General features: G+C 47.0%; 1 protein-coding gene across 1 annotated transcript; it reads left to right on the forward strand.

Annotated features, from left to right (window-relative positions):
* Window positions 1–970: 970 nt before the first annotated feature.
* On the forward strand, window positions 971–16,854 carry LAMP5 (lysosomal associated membrane protein family member 5). The gene is made up of 6 exons (XM_061125638.1): window positions 971–1,092; window positions 1,747–1,919; window positions 2,297–2,428; window positions 2,557–2,662; window positions 3,957–4,145; window positions 16,070–16,854. Exons 1-6 carry the CDS (start codon window positions 1,029–1,031, stop codon window positions 16,246–16,248), a joined length of 843 nt encoding a protein of 280 aa, XP_060981621.1. The 5' UTR covers window positions 971–1,028; the 3' UTR covers window positions 16,249–16,854.
* The last annotated feature ends 648 nt before the right edge of the window (window positions 16,855–17,502 follow it).

The raw sequence follows: 17,502 nt of genomic DNA on the forward strand, positions 1-17,502 counted from the left end.
GGACATCACTACAATTAAGACAGTGTATCTATTGCTGAAAGAGCTGATTCTGATTTATAGAGCAAAAATTTAAAATTAAGCAAGCTACTGAAAATGTAAATATAGGAATTAATTCAGTAGTATTTGTTTTTCTGTCCCACTAAAGGCTGGAGAGTAATATCTATGTGTGTGTGTTTATGTAACTGAGATTGTCCTAAAAGAACCTAAATAACCCTCACAAACTTCGAGTTCACTTACATTCCTCTTGGCACAGTAGCCACAATATAATGAGCAAGGATGGCTGACCCCAGCGTTCTAAAGTCTTCATACAATCAGAGGACAGAACTCACAGAAAATAAGCCAGAATAGATATACTGCACTGACTGACGATCTCCTTTGAGGAGGCGTTAATTTAACTTTAAACCCTGATCTCATTGAAAGCAGGGGAGAAAGGGGATGTCTCCAAAATGCAGGCGCTGTTGCCATAGCATTTTTCTTCTCTCTTCCTGCCTACTCCTCCTCCCCCAAAGCAGCAACAAATGGTGCTCTCCCTCTTTCTTTCAGGAACCGGATGCATTTTCAGAAGCCAGGACTCCAGTGGTGTGATGTCTTCACCACCTAATCACTGGTAGGGATATTGAAGAAGTCTGAGGTGCTATTAAGTTTCTCAGGACAGAATCATCTTTGCGGATGCAACTGCAGCAGAGGAAACAGACTCAGGGAAAATCCGAGCCCTCCCAAGTCTCGCTGGACCTCTGCACGAACCCAGCCACCGTCACTTCTGCAACACAACCGAATTCTTTCAGCAGACGCGGACGGCTCCCTCGCCGCGCGATCCTCCCCTCCGCAGTGAGCGGACTCGCACCAGCCCGCTCGGGTACCGTCCGCGCCGCGGCCGCCCGCGCACCGAGCTCTCGCCCGCCTCCTGCCCCCTCTCGCGGCCCCCGCCCCCTCGCTCGCCCGGCTCCCTCCGGCCGCCACTTGGAGGGATTCCCTCTCGGGCGGCCTCTGCAGCAGCACCCGCTGGCCTTATTCGCGGCCCCTGGAGCATGGATCTCCGCAGAAGAGCCCTTCTCGGCGTGAATGGGCTTCGAGTTCTCCTGATGCTGTTCCGTGAGTAGCGTTTTGGGGACGGTCAGAGCAGGGCGCACTCTTTGCAGAGAACGAAACGGGCACCGTAGGGCAGGTAGCTTAAGGTCAAAAAGTGGACCTCACGTTTTGCGGGTCGGTTCTCTTTGGGGGAGCGGGGGGTTGCGGAGGGCCTCCCCCCTCGGTAGCAGGGAATTCCCTAGAGAGCCACACACCAGTATGGTAACCCCAGACACGGTGCTCACACGGGCCTGCTTGGTGGCTTAGAGCATTGGCGAGACACCTTTGTGATGGGGAATACATGTAAATCCATGGTTGATTCATGTCAATGTATGGCAAAAACCACTACAATATTGTAAAGTAATTAGCCTCCAACTAATAAAAATAAATGGAAAAAAATTTTTTTAGCAACAACAACAAAAAGCCTAAAATGAAGAAAAAAGGCCAGTCGGATTACAAGTCATTAAGGCTTTAAATGTTTTCTAATTTAATTTTATTATAAGTTAGCAGCAGTCGACTTTGTTGCCGCTGGGGCAGAGAAACGCCCGCAGAGCGCGTGGTAGCCGGCGAGGAACTTTGTCACCCCGAAGCCTGCGGACTGTGATGTCTCTCCACCTTGAGCCCCAGACGCGTGGGCTCGCTGAGCCCCGAACAGATAGGATTTGTTTTTTTCCGCAGATACAGTGGCTCGAATCACGGCAGAACAAGAAGTGGAAAATCTCTCAGGCCTTTCCACTAACCCTGAAAAAGATATATTTGTGGTGCGGGAAAATGGGACGACGTGTCTCATGGCAGAGTTTGCAGCCAAATTTATTGTCCCTTATGATGTGTGGGCCAGCAATTACGTGGATGTAAGGCACTTTTTCCCTCCCGGCTTGTTCCTAGGGCTCCAGGGGCGAAGGGCACCCTCCCTCAAGACCCCGTGAAGACCTGGGTCGCCCGCCTATTCCCCCCTAAGCCCTGCAGGCTGCTCCTGAATGCTGCATGGGGGTTCCGGCTTGTAACGCCTTCTGCTCGCCCCGCCTGCTTGGAAAGTAACCCCCCCTCTCTCCGCTCCCCTAACGGCCGGCCGGGTCTGCACGCAGAGCATCTAACCGCATGTTCCCGGACCTGAGAGCGCGCGCGAAGGAGCGCCCAGGCGCGCCAGACCCGGAGTTTGAACCCGCCGCCCTTTACAGCCCCCACGGGGGCCTGCGCGCTGAGGGGTGCGGGGCGTCTGTGTTCCCAGCTGATCACGGAGCAAGCGGATATCTCATTGACCCGGGGAGCCGAGGTGAAGGGCCACTGTGGCCACGACGAGTCGGAGCTGCAGGTGTTCTGGGTGGACCGCGCGTACGCACTCAAAATGCTGTTTGTAAAGGTAACTGCTAGCGAGGCTGGCGGCGCCCTTGCAGACTCCGGGTGCGGTGCGGGTGGGTAGGGGCCGCCCCTCTGCCTCCCGGGCCCTCTTTGCGCGGGCGGCTCACGCGCACCTCTTCCGCTCCGCAGGAAAGTCACAACACGTCCAAGGGACCCGAGGCAACGTGGAAGCTGAGCAAAGTCCAGTTTGTCTACGACTCCTCAGAGAAGACCCACTTTAAAGACGCGGTCAGTGGTGAGTAGAGGTCAGCAGGTCTGGAGAGGGACCCTGGGGAAAAGCAGACGCTGCTGGGATCACAGGTGTGGAAGCGGAATGCCTTAGGGTTTTGGAAACGCCCCGGGCTGACTCTCTGGGATGGAGGAAGAGAGCGCGTCTGGGTCCTCTGGCCTTAAGGCCTTGGAGAGGCGCAGCAAACTCAGGGCCTGAAGGCCTTCGCCATAGCCTGACCGGGATGAGACTTCTCCTGAGGGCCTATCTGCCGTGGCTGCCTCAGGATGGTTTTCTCAAGATTTGTCCTTTAGAGGAATGCGGAGAAGGACAAAGGCTGTATTTTTATTTCCTTCTGCACCCCGGTTTTTTCTTCTTATGCGCTAAAATTCCAAGGGGGCAGTATGACTTTCATTTTGGGTCAGAATTTGATGACCTTTCAGATCTTTTGGCCCATGGCTCAGGCCTCACCACATCTTCAGTCGACTGCAGACACCCCAGAGTGGATTCTGAACTGTGTCCTAAATTTATTACTTTTTTCATGCCCATCACTCCATCAGCTCACCCAGATCCTCCAAAAATATCTTGGCAAGGAACATCCAAGCTCCAAATAATAATGTTGGCATCTTCAGGCACTGTTCAAGACCACATTTAAACTTATATATTTATTTTGTAGACTGTCTGATCTACTAATAATGAAGCCATCCATCACCTGGGCACCTGAGTTAGGACAAGATTTTTATTGAACATATACAAAGATATATATGTCATCTCTTCCATTTCACCCCTTATCATCCAGTAAAAAGGGAAATTTCATCTCTTTATCAAAGTTTATACTCAAATATTTCCCACAGTTTAATTAGACTGAAAAAAGGAAAATTTTAATCCTGGGAAGGAGAAGAGAGAGGGTGGCAGGCTTCCAGAAATTAGGTGTCTGTACAGGGGTATCAGCCCAGAGCACTAGCAGCCGCTGTGCTTTGCTGAGAAAGATATTTTATTTTTTGCAGAGCAGTGTGAGATGTAGAAAACCAAGTCACTGTTCTTTGCATATTTTTGGAATCTCTGTTAGATCTTATGTAGTAAAAAGGATTGGAGGTTTAGGTATCACTCTCTGCTTCCAAAAAGAATTTCCAGATTACTGTTTAAGGAGCCCATGCTCATGAAAGGACAGAGGCATTCACATTTGCAGAGCCTTAGGCAGACAGAGTAACAGGGCATGCCAGCGAGTGGGCTAAGAGGCAAGAGCCAGCTGTCTGGATCACCATGAAGAGGGTTCTGCTAGCCACAGGAGCCTGACCATTGCTTTGGACCCTTCCTGCAGCTGGGAAGCACACAGCCAACTCGCATCACCTCTCTGCCTTGGTCACCCCAGCCGGGAAGTCCTATGAATGTCAAGCTCAGCAGACCATCTCACTAGCCTCCAGCGACCCACAGAAGACAGTCACCATGATCCTGTCCGCAGTCCACATCCAGCCCTTTGACATCGTCTCTGACTTTGTCTTCAGTGAAGGTAGGTGGGTGGGGAGTCCGGAGGAAGGAAAGAAGCCGAGGTTGACTCAGGCTGGAGACAGAAGGTGACCTGCAGGGCGCTAGGCTGTTTCACTTGGACTGTCTCAGGGTAGCATGGCCCTGCCTCCCTCTGCGACGCGTCTTAAAGACTAAAGGAAGCCAACTGAAAAAATGGCTCTTCCTGCTCTTTCTCCTTCATGTCCTTCTTTTCCTCTCTCCTTCTCCCTCTGTTCCTTTTTCCTTCCTCCCAATTTCCCTTATTTTTTCCATTGTTTTCTTTTTCCCCTCCTTTGGCAAAAGAGGAGACTGGATAGGAAGACAGTCAGCTGGAAAAAAGCCTACAATTTTGATGCAAGTTTCCCAAGGAAAAGGCAGCTGAAAATTCCAAGCAGTTATCTAGAGAGCCGTGGATTGGAGAAAGGTCTTTGCTTATATGGGTTTCAGTATCTTCATGATCTCTAGACACATCCAGCCCTAGGTTCTACCACTAAGTAGAAAATCTAAGTTTTGTGTGATTAAAATGAGATAGGGGTGTGTGTGTGTGTGTGTGTGCGTGGCTCATGAAGATGTGCCTCTGTCCAGCGTTCATATTTATGGGGAGGGACACCAGAGAGGCCCCAAGGAGGGAAGGGTCCGTGATCTGCTCCCTCTGAGGAGTGCAAAAAGCTGCTTCTCAGTCTGTTACAGCCCTGAAAGGGGATCGGGCAGGACCTAGCAGAGGCATGTGGAGTATCCACAATTCTCTTGGTTTTCTGCATTCCAGCAGAGGTAGGGGAGCTCACATTCTGCAATTTGTCCAAACCTAGCAACAATTTGCGCTGGACAAGCATAGGGAAAGCAAATTCCTCTAGTCATTTGTTTTCTCTCTCTGTGTTGTCTAGAAGGGGCTTCCCAGGTCGGTCAGGGTAAAGAATCCACCTGCCAATGCAGGAGACGGTTGGGAAGATGCCCTGAAGAAGGAAATGGCAACCTTTACCAGTATTGCCTGGGAAATTCCATGGACAGAGGAGCCTGGCGGGTGATAGTCCATGGGGTCACAAAGGAGTTGGACATGACTGAGTGACTAAGCAACAACAATTGTCTAGAGGAGGTTTCTAGAGACAGTTTGATATTCTCATTTATTCTTTGTGGTTAAAAAATGAGATTTTGGTTGCTTTATGGATGCTCACCTTTGGGCTGGGGATCCCCAGGTGAATGCCACCATTTAAATGTGTAGAATATTAGGGAATCCTGCTCTGGTCACATGCAAATCATTAAACAATTCCCAAGGTATCCAGCTTTCATCAGCTACCCCTCTCAAAGTACACAGAAGATTATTCACACACAAGTACACACAAGTTCACTCAAAGTTCACTCAAAGTTCACACAAGTTCACTCAAAGTACACACAAGATTATTCAGAAGGCCTTTGGGAATTCCTAAGTTAAACTCTCCTTGAGGGAAAGGCCTGCTTTTTTCTCGTCTTCATATTTTTAGCACCTAATACGGTGCTTGGCACATTGCAGCTGCCCTGTGAACTTTGGCTGAATTGACATTCTGAAGCTGTGGGCTCGGTTAATGTGTGCATGCGCTGTGCTTAGTCGCTCAGTCCTGGCTGACTCTTTGCGACCCCACGGACTGTAGCCCGCCAGGCTCCTCTGTCCATGGGGATTCCCCAGGCAAGAATACTGGAGTGGGTTGCCATGCCCTCCTCCAGGGGAGCTTTCCAACCCAGGGATTGAACCTGCGTCGCTAATGTCTCCTGCTTTGGCAGGCAGGTTCTTTAACACCAGTGCCACCTGGGAAGCCCCAGGCTCAACTAATAGAGAGCTGCAAATGCTTCAGTGCTAAGCAAATCAGAATTTAATAGATTTAGAACAGCAGTGCTGTACTCACCTGTTATGAGGAGGTGATTCCACATTCACATTGTTATGGGCTGTTATGCGCTATTCCATCTAAATGTGTTTCCTACAAAATTGAAACTAAACGTCAAGATGTTAACACTCAAAAATACTGTTGGTTATGAAGGTATTTATAAAATGGAAATGTCTTTCTTAAACTCAAAATATTAAATATAATTAAAAGTAACTGGACTTAATTAGTGACCAGAAATTCACTTTGAAAGTTTTGGATCATGGGGTCCCCAGAGTCCGTCCAGTAGACGCTCTTGAGTTTACGTGGGTACTTTCAGTAGTCTCTAATTACTCTTTGTGTTTCCCTGGTCTGCTCTTTTTAGGCACTTCTTCACTTTTTTGTACTACTGGTGCTATAATTGCTGCTTTTACTATTTCCTTACATCTCACCCCAACCCACTATGGATTATTTCTAAATTGTTGCTTATAGTCATTTATGAATGGAGAAATAAAATCTCACGGATGTTAAAGTTGTGTACAAAATAAGAGTAAATGGGTACCAAATAAGGATTGGGGCCACTTTCCTAAAAATCAGTGATTATTTTAGCATAGACTTAATGAACTCTTTGTACAAAAAGCAATTTTAGTCCAGTTCCAGGGTCTAAACGGACTGTCTTAGAGAGTTTGTAAGACGTGTAACTTCCTAAATGCAGATGTATTCAGCACAGGAAAATTGGACTTGTCTCACCAAGGCTTTTCTGGATAATAATAAGGATGTTGCCTCCTATATGGTGCCTTGGGGCTCACGCCTTGAGGTTCCTGGGAGGAGGCAGGCCGCGTTCAGAGTCACTCAGTGGACTGGTGTGCTTTTGTGTGGCCGGGCTTCTTTTGTTGCCGGCTCCTTGCGTCTGTGCCTCTCAGCACCTGCCCCCAGCATGTTTTGTAAGAGGTCATTTTACTTGTTTTAGTGGAATCTGAAAGATTGCTTTCGGAGTGCCCTTTCAGAACCCGGCACTTGGACCCCACTTCCCAGAACAGAAAGAGGCCGTGGCTGTCTGGCCGATGCCTTGCGGGCGTGAGTGGGGGCTGCCCGCGTTGGAGTGGGGTGGTGGTGTCTGGTCACGTGTCTGACACCCCGGCAGGGCTGTGTATATGGCTTCTGGCACGTGCGCGCAGGGTCCGCCGCATGAGGGCGTCAGGTGAGCTAGTCTCCCAGCTGCCTGGGTCACAGGTCCTGAGAAAAGCAAGGGTGGACACGCACGCCGCACTCACAGAGCCGCTCAAGTGGGGCTGACATCTTGATCACACAGACCCCTTTAGGGCCTTGAACTTGGCTGCTGTCCTCATCCCGGGTGAACCGCCGTCTGCACCCTGCGCAGCTCTGGGGATCTTTTATCCGCGGTCTGGAGGCGGGGCCCAGGACGCCCCGGTGACGCTGGTGCAAAGAAAACTGTAGGCACCCGGGGGGCGGGGGGGTGTCGGGGGGCGGTGCTGGGGGACTGAGAGATTTCCAGCCGATCAAGGAAAATGATGTGACAGTGAGAGGCAGTGATGCGCAAGCTTCCTGGGCGGCACTTGGGTGCGGTTGTGTGGGGACCTTCCAGAAGAAGGTCTCTGGGGGCCGCTATCCTGGGGTTGGGAAGCAGGGTGTGAGGGGTCTTATGTCTGGGTGATGTCCTCTGACAGCATGGGGAAGGGTCCTGGGGCCCAGAGCTCTGGGGGCCGCAGAGCTCAGGGCTTCTCTCTCTTCAGAGGGGAACAGCTGCTGGGTGGGGTTTGTGTCCAAAGCGGGTAGGCCCTAAATGACCAGATCTTCAGGCCATTTTTCAGATGTTTACATGTTTAGTTGTTTAAATGGTTTGTTTAGATGGTTTTTTAAATAAGTGAATGTGTCAAAATTTGAGTTTGGCACAGGCGGGTTTTTGAGTTAATTGATCTCAGCCTGCAGTGCAAACATAAACCACCAAGGGGCCAATCTGTATAGGCAGGCTTCTTTCTATAAAAGATACAGTTGGTGTGGCGACGCTCAGTCTGCAGTTCAGGGCAGCTTGCCTGTCCCCGCTGTGTGGGGTCCCTTGTCTTTCCCCAGCTTGTTCCTGGTGGTGGGGCCCTTTGAGTTTCCGGAGACTTCTGTGATGGGGGTGGTGCCTCCCCGGGAGGGAACAGAGCAGACTATTTCAGTGGCTTGAGTTAAAGGCAGCTCTCATGCGTAATGACAGAAGAAATGCAATGGAACACGAAGGTGCCTCTGTGTCCCTTTGTGAAATGTTCAGGCTTAATGGGCGTTTAAGTCACATATACACTGTATACACATATACACATATACATATACACTGCTAAGTCGTGTCTGACTCTTTGCGACCCCATGGAGGTAGCCCACCAGGCTCCTCTGTCCATGGCATTTCCCAGGCAAGAATACTGGAGCGGGTTGCCATTTCGGGAGCCTTCTTAATTCTCCAGGGGAGACACAGACAGAGAGACCTGTGAAGGGGGTGCTGAGACCCCCTTTTAAGTGGAGAAGCAGGCTGAGGGAGGTGAAGGGACCAGCCAGGGCTGTGCTCCGGCGGCTGCCAGCAGTGTGACCGGAGCCTGTCTTTGGGTCTCAGAGCCTGAACTCTTCGCATCTTCAAGTTTCTCAGCTGCTCCCGCTGGGAAACACGCGAAAGCAGGGGCCACCTTCAGAAAGGTGGTCGGGTGCCCTGAATTCCTGAGCTCTTCATCATTGTTGCTGACAGTGGGATTGGGAGATACCACTTGATCTGCACTTTACCCAGAACTCTGAGAAAAACAATCTGTATTCTATTGAAAATGAATGCACACCATCCCCAGCAGAGTGCCCCGAGGCTGGCTGCCCTGCTGCAAACCAGGGAACGGTGTGCTGATGCCCATCCAGAGCATTGCATACTCCTGTGGTTTACCTGGCACCTCCCAGCCAGGAAACATACTACCTGGGTAACTCATCCTTCTCAGGGCCTCCTGAGGAAGCATCCAGAGAGAGACAGTCTTGTTATTAACACTGCAGAGAGCTGTGTCCAGGGCTGGAACACAGAGACCCAGGGCAGGGCCATGTCACCAGCCAGTCACAGAAAACTGCGTTCTTGCTACTGTCCTGAAGCCTAGCGTTTTAGGTGGGGTTCCCCAAGAAACAATCCTCCGTAAGGATGTAAGGGCAGGTAGCTTATTTAGGTGTTTCTAAAAGTACTGCTCGGGGAGTGGGAAAGTGGGGTGGGAAGGCTAGCAGGTAGTGCAGATGCGTAAGTGAGCAGGTACCCGGTGGGCACTGGGGCTCACCCTGATGGAGACTCTGGGAAAGAGTGTGAGTTACCCCGCCAACGGCCGTCCGCCTCTGATGGCTCTCCGGGCTGTCTAAGCTGCCCTGGAGTTAAAGCCCGTGGGAATGGGTGGGAATGGTGACTGCCAGGGGCCTAAGGCCCTGTCGGTGTGTGCTGCGCCCCGTTCTGGGGTGTAGGCACCCTCCCCGTCCGGTGGAGCTCATAGGAAGTGGGAAGGAGTTTATGGGCACTTCCCATGCACACTGTACCTGGTAGATCAGCTTCCGTCAGTTAGTGCTTTTCTTATTTACTGTTGTGCTGAGAGTCTCTGCTTATCTCCAACCGGAGATCTCCAAAGCCCACTCATCTTAGCACTTTCTCAGTACACAAAATACATTTTGCTGAAGTTACAGGAGTCTCGAGCCAGCCCAGAGAAAATATGAAAAGAGGAGCAAGCCCGTTCCTCTCGCTGCCCCATCAGATGGCAGGGCACGCATAGCCAGCGTCGCTGCCTGCTTTCTGCAGCCGGAGGGCCCGGCGGCACCAGCAGAGCTGAGCAGTCGGCTTGCCCATCTCCATGCTGCCCGTTTGGAGACAGTGAAGAGTTCTTACACGTTTGCTCATCTCAGGGAGTAAGGACAGCTTTCAAATGCTCTGGTCATCAGACAAAACAGAATAAATCTCACATCTGGAAGAACGCCCTAAGATGCATCAGGATTGCAATGGTGGCACCAAGGTTGCGGTTGAGGGCACCTGAGGGCACTGGCGGCCACCGGTGACACCTCTTCTGTCTGATCTGACTACTTGTAGTTCTTTCTGATGACTGCTCTGGTGGTTGCTTTTTTTTTTTTCCCAGTCATAGACCATCCACCCTGGGCCTCTGTTTTGTTTTCTGTAGAACCATGAGCACAGCCAAGGCAGAGGCATGAGGGAGCCCAAAACCTGTGGAGGCGGACAGAGAATCAGGGGTCTCTGGACGCCCAAAGCTGGATGCTGAGCTGGGATAAGCCGAGGGATGCTTTTTTCCCAGGCAGGGATCAAGGAACCATCCTCTGTGCTTATATAACCTGTGGGTTATCCCATCAGTTTACTGCACAGGATCTTAACCCTGGTGTTCGTAGGGTTTGTGGATAGAGTTTGGGGCGGGTGGGGGGGGGTCTGTAAATTTCAAAGGGAAACATTTGCATCTCTATTTTCACTGATTTCTAATTAATATTTAACATTTCCTTGGATTATAAATAAAGGTAACAACCCACAGTAGTATGAGTTACACCCATGACTTTGTCGCTAGTAGAAATCATAGACATTTTCTGCCCACATTTTGTGCAGATCTTGCAAAGTAACAATTATGCTTCTCACTGCTTTGCAATCAAAGCCAGCCTACATGTGTGCTAATAAATACATATATAACTGTCCCTTGAATTATTTTAAAATATTTTAATAGCTGATTTCAGTGTAGTCCATTTTCTGTGTAATCTTATGTTTTCATTTTGTGCTTTTATAAGCATTTTTCTGAGAAGGGAAGATGGTTTCATCACACTGATACCAAAAAGAGGATGGCTCTGCTTCAGTGGGTCATGACCAGCACTATTCTATTTATTTTTAATGGTACTCACGGCTACTGTTTACCACAATGATGTGCTAAGGATACACAGCTGGATCAGAAGGGAACCCGTGTGCACGTCTCCTCGTGGTGTCTCCTCCCAGGACTGAGCACACCACACAGGCTCTCCCCCCAGCAGGGACAGTGCAGCCACATATGTGTCCCCTTTCTGCTCCGAGCAGCCCATGGAAACTCAGTGCCCAAGATCATTATGTGGGGCCAGCACTGTTTTAAATGAAAGAGAATAGAACGGAGGATAACTTATTAGAAGCACAAAGTAAAGATAACCATTGTTTTATGAAACTTTGGTTTTAGTTATGTGTGTATACATATGTTCTAGGTTGTGCTGTAAAATGTTGCTTTTCCTGGGGACTAAAGGCAAAGTTTGAAAGCAGGCTAAAGCCTGAGAGGGGAATACGTGCCTTTCTTTTATGGGTTCACAATCTCTCATCTAAAATCCTTGGGGCCAGATGTTTTTCAGAATTTGGAATATTTTGTTTTTGTCTTGTTTTTAATTGGGATCTAGTTGCTTTACAATGTTGTGTTGGCTTCTGCTCTACAAGGAAGAGGGTCAGCTCCGTGCACACATGTACCCCTCCCTCTCACCTCCCTGCCTTGCGCCCCGCCGGCTCCGTCACCACGGAGCCCTGAGCTGAGCGCCTATGCCGCGCAGCGGCTTCCCAGGGCCGTCTGTTTTACACGTGGGAGTGTGTGTCTGTCAGGCCCCAGCTCCCAGATCACCCGCCCTCCCCTCGTGTCCGCGTGCCAGTTCTGTACATCTTCATCCCCATTCCAGCCCCACAGATAGGTTCATCTGTACCATGCTTCTAGATTCCATGTATATATGCGTTAATGTCTTTCTCTTTCTGACTTACATGGACTTTAGGAAGATAATACAATGCATCATCCGTATATTATATAAGATCCAGAAGCGCCATGGCAGCCCCTGTAATAAAGTATATTAATGAATCTGTTCCCTTCAATGAAACACATGAATCTTCATGCTAAAAAGGAGAGGAAGAATCAGAGCAGCCTGACATTAGTTCAGTCCAGCTTTTTCTGTCAAATCAATGATACACAGCACTTGTTTCTGGAGCTTTGTGAGTTTTGGAATGGTGAGTCAGGGAAAGAGAACTCAGGAATTCCCCTTTATTTGACCACTTAATGATTGAGGGTGGGGGAGGATAGGGATTCATTGTTTTTCATGATAATTTTTGACATCCCCTTATCTTCCTGTCCATAGGTTTTTGTCCACTTTTGACCTGTCCATAGGTTGTTTTTTTTTTTTTTTTTTTAAACATTTTTTTTTTTTTTTTGGGTTTTGTCATACATTGATATGAATCAGCCATGGATTTACACGTATTCCCCATCCCGATCCCCCCTCCCACCTCCCTCTCTACTCGATTCCTCTGGGTCCTCCCAGTGCACCAGGCTGGAGCACTTGTCTCATGCATCCCACCTGGACTGGTGATCTGTTTCACCATAGATAGTATACATGCTGTTCTTTTGAAACATCCCACCCTCACATTCTCCCACAGAGTTCAAAAGTCTGTTCTGCACATCTGTGTCTCTTTTTCTGTTTTGCATATAGGGTTATCGTTACCATCTTTCTAAATTCCATATATATGTGTTAGTATGCTGTAATGTTCTTTATCTTTCTGGATTATTTCACTCTGTATAAGGGGCTCCAGCTTCATCCATCTCATTAGAACTGATTCAAATGAATTCTTTTTGATGGCTGAGTAATATTCCATGGTGTATATGTACCACAGCTTCCTTATCCATTCATCTGCTGATGGGCATCTAGGTTGCTTCCATGTCCTGGCTATTATAAACAGTGCTGCGATGAACATTGGGGTGCACGTGTCTCTTTCAGATCTGGTTTCCTCAGTGTGTATGCCCAGAAGTGGGATTGCTGGGTCATATGGCAGTTCTATTTGCAGTTTTTAAAGAAATCTCCACACTGTTTTCCATAGCGGCTGTACTAGTTTGCATTCCCACCAACAGTGTAAGAGGGTTCCCTTTTCTCCACACCCTCTCCAGCATTTATTGCTTGTAGACTTTTGGATAGCAGCCATCCTGACTGGCGTGTAATGGTACCTCATTGTGGTTTTGATTTGCATTTCTCTAATAATGAGTGATGTTGAGCATCTTTTCATGTGTTTGTTAGCCATCTGTATGTCTTCTTTGGAGAAATGTCTGTTTAGTTCTTTGGCCCATTTTTTGATTGGGTCATTTATTTTTCTGGAATTGAGCTGCAGGAGTTGCTTGTATATTTTTGAGATTAATCCTTTGTCTGTTTCTTCATTTGCTATTATTTTCTCCCAATCTGAGGGCTGTCTTTTCACCTTACTTATAGTTTCCTTTGTAGTGCAAAAGCTTTTAAGTTTCATTAGGTCCCATTTGTTTAGTTTTGCTTTTATTTCCAATATTCTGGGAGGTGGGTCATAGAGGATCTTGCTGTGATTTATGTCGGAGAGTGTTTTGCCTATGTTCTCCTCTAGGAGTTTTATAGTTTCTGGTCTTACATTTAGATCTTTAATCCATTTTGAGTTTATTTTTGTGTATGGTGTTAGAAAGTGTTCTAGTTTCATTCTTTTACAAGTGGTTGACCAGTTTTCCCAGCACCACTTGTTAAAGAGGTTGTCTTTTTTCCATTGTATATCCTTGCCTCCTTTGTCAAAGATAAGGTGTCCATAGGTTCGTGGATTTATCTCTGGGCTTTCTATTCTGTTCCATTGATCTATATTTCTGTCTTTGTGCCAGTACCATACTGTCTTGATGACTGTGGCTTTGTAGTAGAGTCTGAAGTCAGGCAGGTTGATTCCTCCAGTTCCATTCTTCTTTCTCAAGATTACTTTGGCTATTCGAGGTTTTTTGTATTTCCATACAAATTGTGAAATTCTTTGGTCTAGTTCTGTGAAAAATACCGTTGGTAGCTTGATAGGGATTGCATTGAATCTATAGACTGCTTTGGGTAGAATAGCCATTTTGACAATATTGATTCTTCCAAACCATGAACACGGTATGTTTCTCCATCTGTTTGTGTCCTCTTTGATTTCTTTCATCAGTGTTTTATAGTTTTCTATGTATAGGTCTTTTGTTTCTTTAGGTAGATATACTCCTAAGTATTTTATTCTTTTTGTTGCAATGATGAATGGTATTGTTTCCTTAATTTCTCTTTCTGTTTTTTTAAGTGACTTTTTGTTTTTGATGTGGGCCATTTTATTGAGTCTGTTACAGTGTTGCTTCTGTTTTGTGGTTTGGGTTGTTTTGGCCATGAGGCATGTGGGGTCTTTGCTCCCTGACCAGGGAAGACAACGTCTTAACCATTGGCCACCAGCCCAGACAAGAAGTCCCAGACTTGTCCATAGTTTAATACTCTCTTTATATCCTCCTTCTTGTTATATGTTTAGTTCAGTCATTTTTTCTAAGGCAGCAAAAAGTTTTTTAAAAAGTGAACTATCTTAACCATAATTTTTTGCCAAAATATGTCATGTTTTTCTCTTGCATCTTCCTTTAAGGATGGTATATTAGACATTATTCCCCATAAATATACCAAAGTCCTTATCCCCTTAAGGATAATACCTTTGGCACCATAATTCTAACACAAGTTCTGATGTGTGGGGTTGTGGGGTGTAAATCTACCAAACTCTACACTTTTAAAAGATGGTACTATAATGTACATATATCAAAATGCACAGATCTGAAATATTAACTCAGTATGTTTTTACCTAGACTTGCAACCACACAACCTGCACCTAAATCAACACTGGAGTATTTTTTTCACGCCTGAAGTTCTCTGGTGTCCTGTTCCCCAGGACATACTGTTCCCCACTTTTCTGACTTCAGTCACCATAGACTTAGTTTTATCCATTCTTGAACTTCGTATAAATAGAGTCATACAACATGTACTCCTTTGTGTCTGACAGTTTCACTCAACATCATGTTTTTGAGATTCATCCATTTTGTAGCCATAGTTCATTCCTTAGTATTGTTTACATTCCATTGTAGGAATATACCAGCATTTATTTATCCATTCCACTTTGATAGACATTTAGTTGTTTCTGGTTTTCAGCTATTATGAATGAAACTTCTATGTTCAAGTTTTTTGTGTCTGTGTGTTTCCATAGTTCTTGGGTAAATTCTTAGGAATGGAATGCTGGGGTACAAGGTAGGTGTATACTTAAGTCTACGAGAAACTGCTAAATAGTTTTACAAAGTGGTTGTATCATTTCCCACTGATGGTGGATAAGAGTTCCAATTGCTCTCTACCATTGACAGCACTTGGTATTTTCAGACTTTCTGAAAGATGCCTATTTGTCTGTAATTCTGTGTAGGTCAATAAAAATTTTTAAGATTAAATAAAAACTAAAAATGATGGTGGCTGTGTCTAATGCAAAATCTCTGAAATTTTACATAAATAACCTGGATGTTTAAAAAAATGTTTTACTTTTGATTGCGCTGGGTCTTTGTTGCTGCACTTGGACTTTCTCTAGCTGCAGTGAAGGGGACTGCTCTTTATTGTGGCAACAGGCTTCTCGTGGCAGCAGCTTCTCTCGCTGCGGAGCAGGGGCCCAAGGCGCAGGGGCTTCAGTGGTTGCAGTGCGCAGACTCTAGGGCATCCAGACTTCGCTAGTTGTGGCTCACAGGCTTTAGTTGCCAGAGGGATGTGGAATCTTCCCAGAGCAGAGACTGAACCAGTGTTCCTTGCATTGCAAGGTGGATCCTTATCCGCTGTACCACCAGGGAAGTCCTGGATGGTTTATTAACCTAGGCTAGGAATCCAAGAACTTGAATGTTGTCCTATTTAATTGATAAGTTTTTGTTTTACACTGTATAGAAATATTAAGGGATTAAGTCTTAGAGTTGGTTGGGAAATATTGTTTCTGAAGAAAAGATCTCCCTGAAGTTTCCTTGAGAAATCTTTTTCTCAAGGTGGGTGGGTGGAGGGTGGGGGGGAGGGGGATTGGTGGATATAATTGTATTACAGTGTTGCATTAGTTTCTGTTATACAACAGTGTGAATCAGCTATGTGTATATACATATCTCCTCCCTTTTCTTGAGAAGTCTTTTCATCTCTATCTGCCTTTTGGTTTTGTTAAGTGGACTTAATTAATCATAATTAATCATAATTCAGAATATCTTGGTAGGAGTTAATCATGATTCAGGATCTTTTGGTAGGAGCTCATTGCCTTTCTTTTTCTTTCACATTTCAGAGCATAAATGCCCAGTGGATGAGCGGGAGCAGTTGGAGGAAACCTTGCCGCTGATTTTGGGGCTCATCCTGGGCCTCGTCATTGTGGTCACGCTGGTGATTTACCACATCCACCACAAGATGACTGCCAACCAGGTCCAGATCCCTAGGGACCGGTCCCAATATAAGCACATGGGCTAGAGGCCGCTGGGCAGACAGCCCGCAGCCGATCCAGCCGGGGAAACAGCGGCACTTCCCGCCTGCACGGGGGATACACCAACATAGCTCCAGGCACACTGACTCGGGTACGCAAGGCTTGCTTGGCCTGCATCCACGCTCACACCTGGGATGGGGGGTTCTTCTGGACTCATGGGGTGAATGACGTAGCCCTTCCATGCTGAGAAGTGGGAAGGGTAGGGTCAGCCAGCTTTCATGCTCATGGTGGCTTGGCTTTGACTCTCCAAGGAGCAACACATACAACTCGGAGGAATATCTGGCTCTGAAGTGTAAGGATTGGAACCACAGTTCTTTTGGAAAGACACCCCTTAAAGTTCAAGAGGAACATTGGATGCTTTGCTCCCTTGAACACAGATGGCTTATCCTATACTATCGTCAGCACACACAAAATACAGCCTCATGCTCCCTGCAGCAAGACCCCTGAATGTGACCCATGCTTCTGGCTGGCGTTCTGCATGTCTCGTGATTGTCTCGGGAATGTTTCACTGCTCCCTGCACCCAGCGAATTCACAGCACAAGAGTCTGTTTAATGTAACTATGCAGAGTGGTTTGGACTTTGTAATATGTCAGGTCCAGGTATGGGGGCCTGAAGAATCAATCCATGTGAGCTTGTCTCTGAAAATGAATTAAAATACACTACTGTCTAGTGTTTGACTGCTGTCTTGAAACAAGATGACAAAACCAAAAATGGCTTGTGTGGCATCTACAGGAGAGAGGGGGATGATGAAGATGGGCTTTTCATTCCTGCAAGAGGAAAAGCCAAGAAAGAGCAGGAAAATAATAGCAGGGACGGGGGGAGTTGGCTTTTCCAGGTGAAAGACATGGATTTGTTTTGGCAAATATAAGTAGTTTTAATGATGGCACCTCTTCACTTGATCTTACCTAAAAGGCCGAGAGGTGATAATAATGGCACCTCTTGAATGGTTGGTCTAATATAGTTTCTGATGTTTCTTGATCTTGAGTCTGGCATTTCATTTTGTATTAAAAAGCTGGACTGAACATAGTAGCTTGGGCTGAGTTTTGAGATAAAATGTAACCTACTAAATTCCTTAGAGAAAGGCACATAGTTTGGATTTCATCCACCTCCTAAATAATGATTTTTCAGTTCTGAGCAAGAAGAGGGAGATCCTTTCCTCTGGTGTTAGGGTGGGGGGATCCCTCAAGCCCCTTAAAAACCACCCCCACACGAGAGGCAGCTTGTGCGTTTTCTCCCCAAGT

Source organism: Dama dama, chromosome 23, assembly GCF_033118175.1.
Source record: "Dama dama isolate Ldn47 chromosome 23, ASM3311817v1, whole genome shotgun sequence".
Lineage (NCBI taxonomy): Eukaryota > Metazoa > Chordata > Mammalia > Artiodactyla > Cervidae > Dama > Dama dama.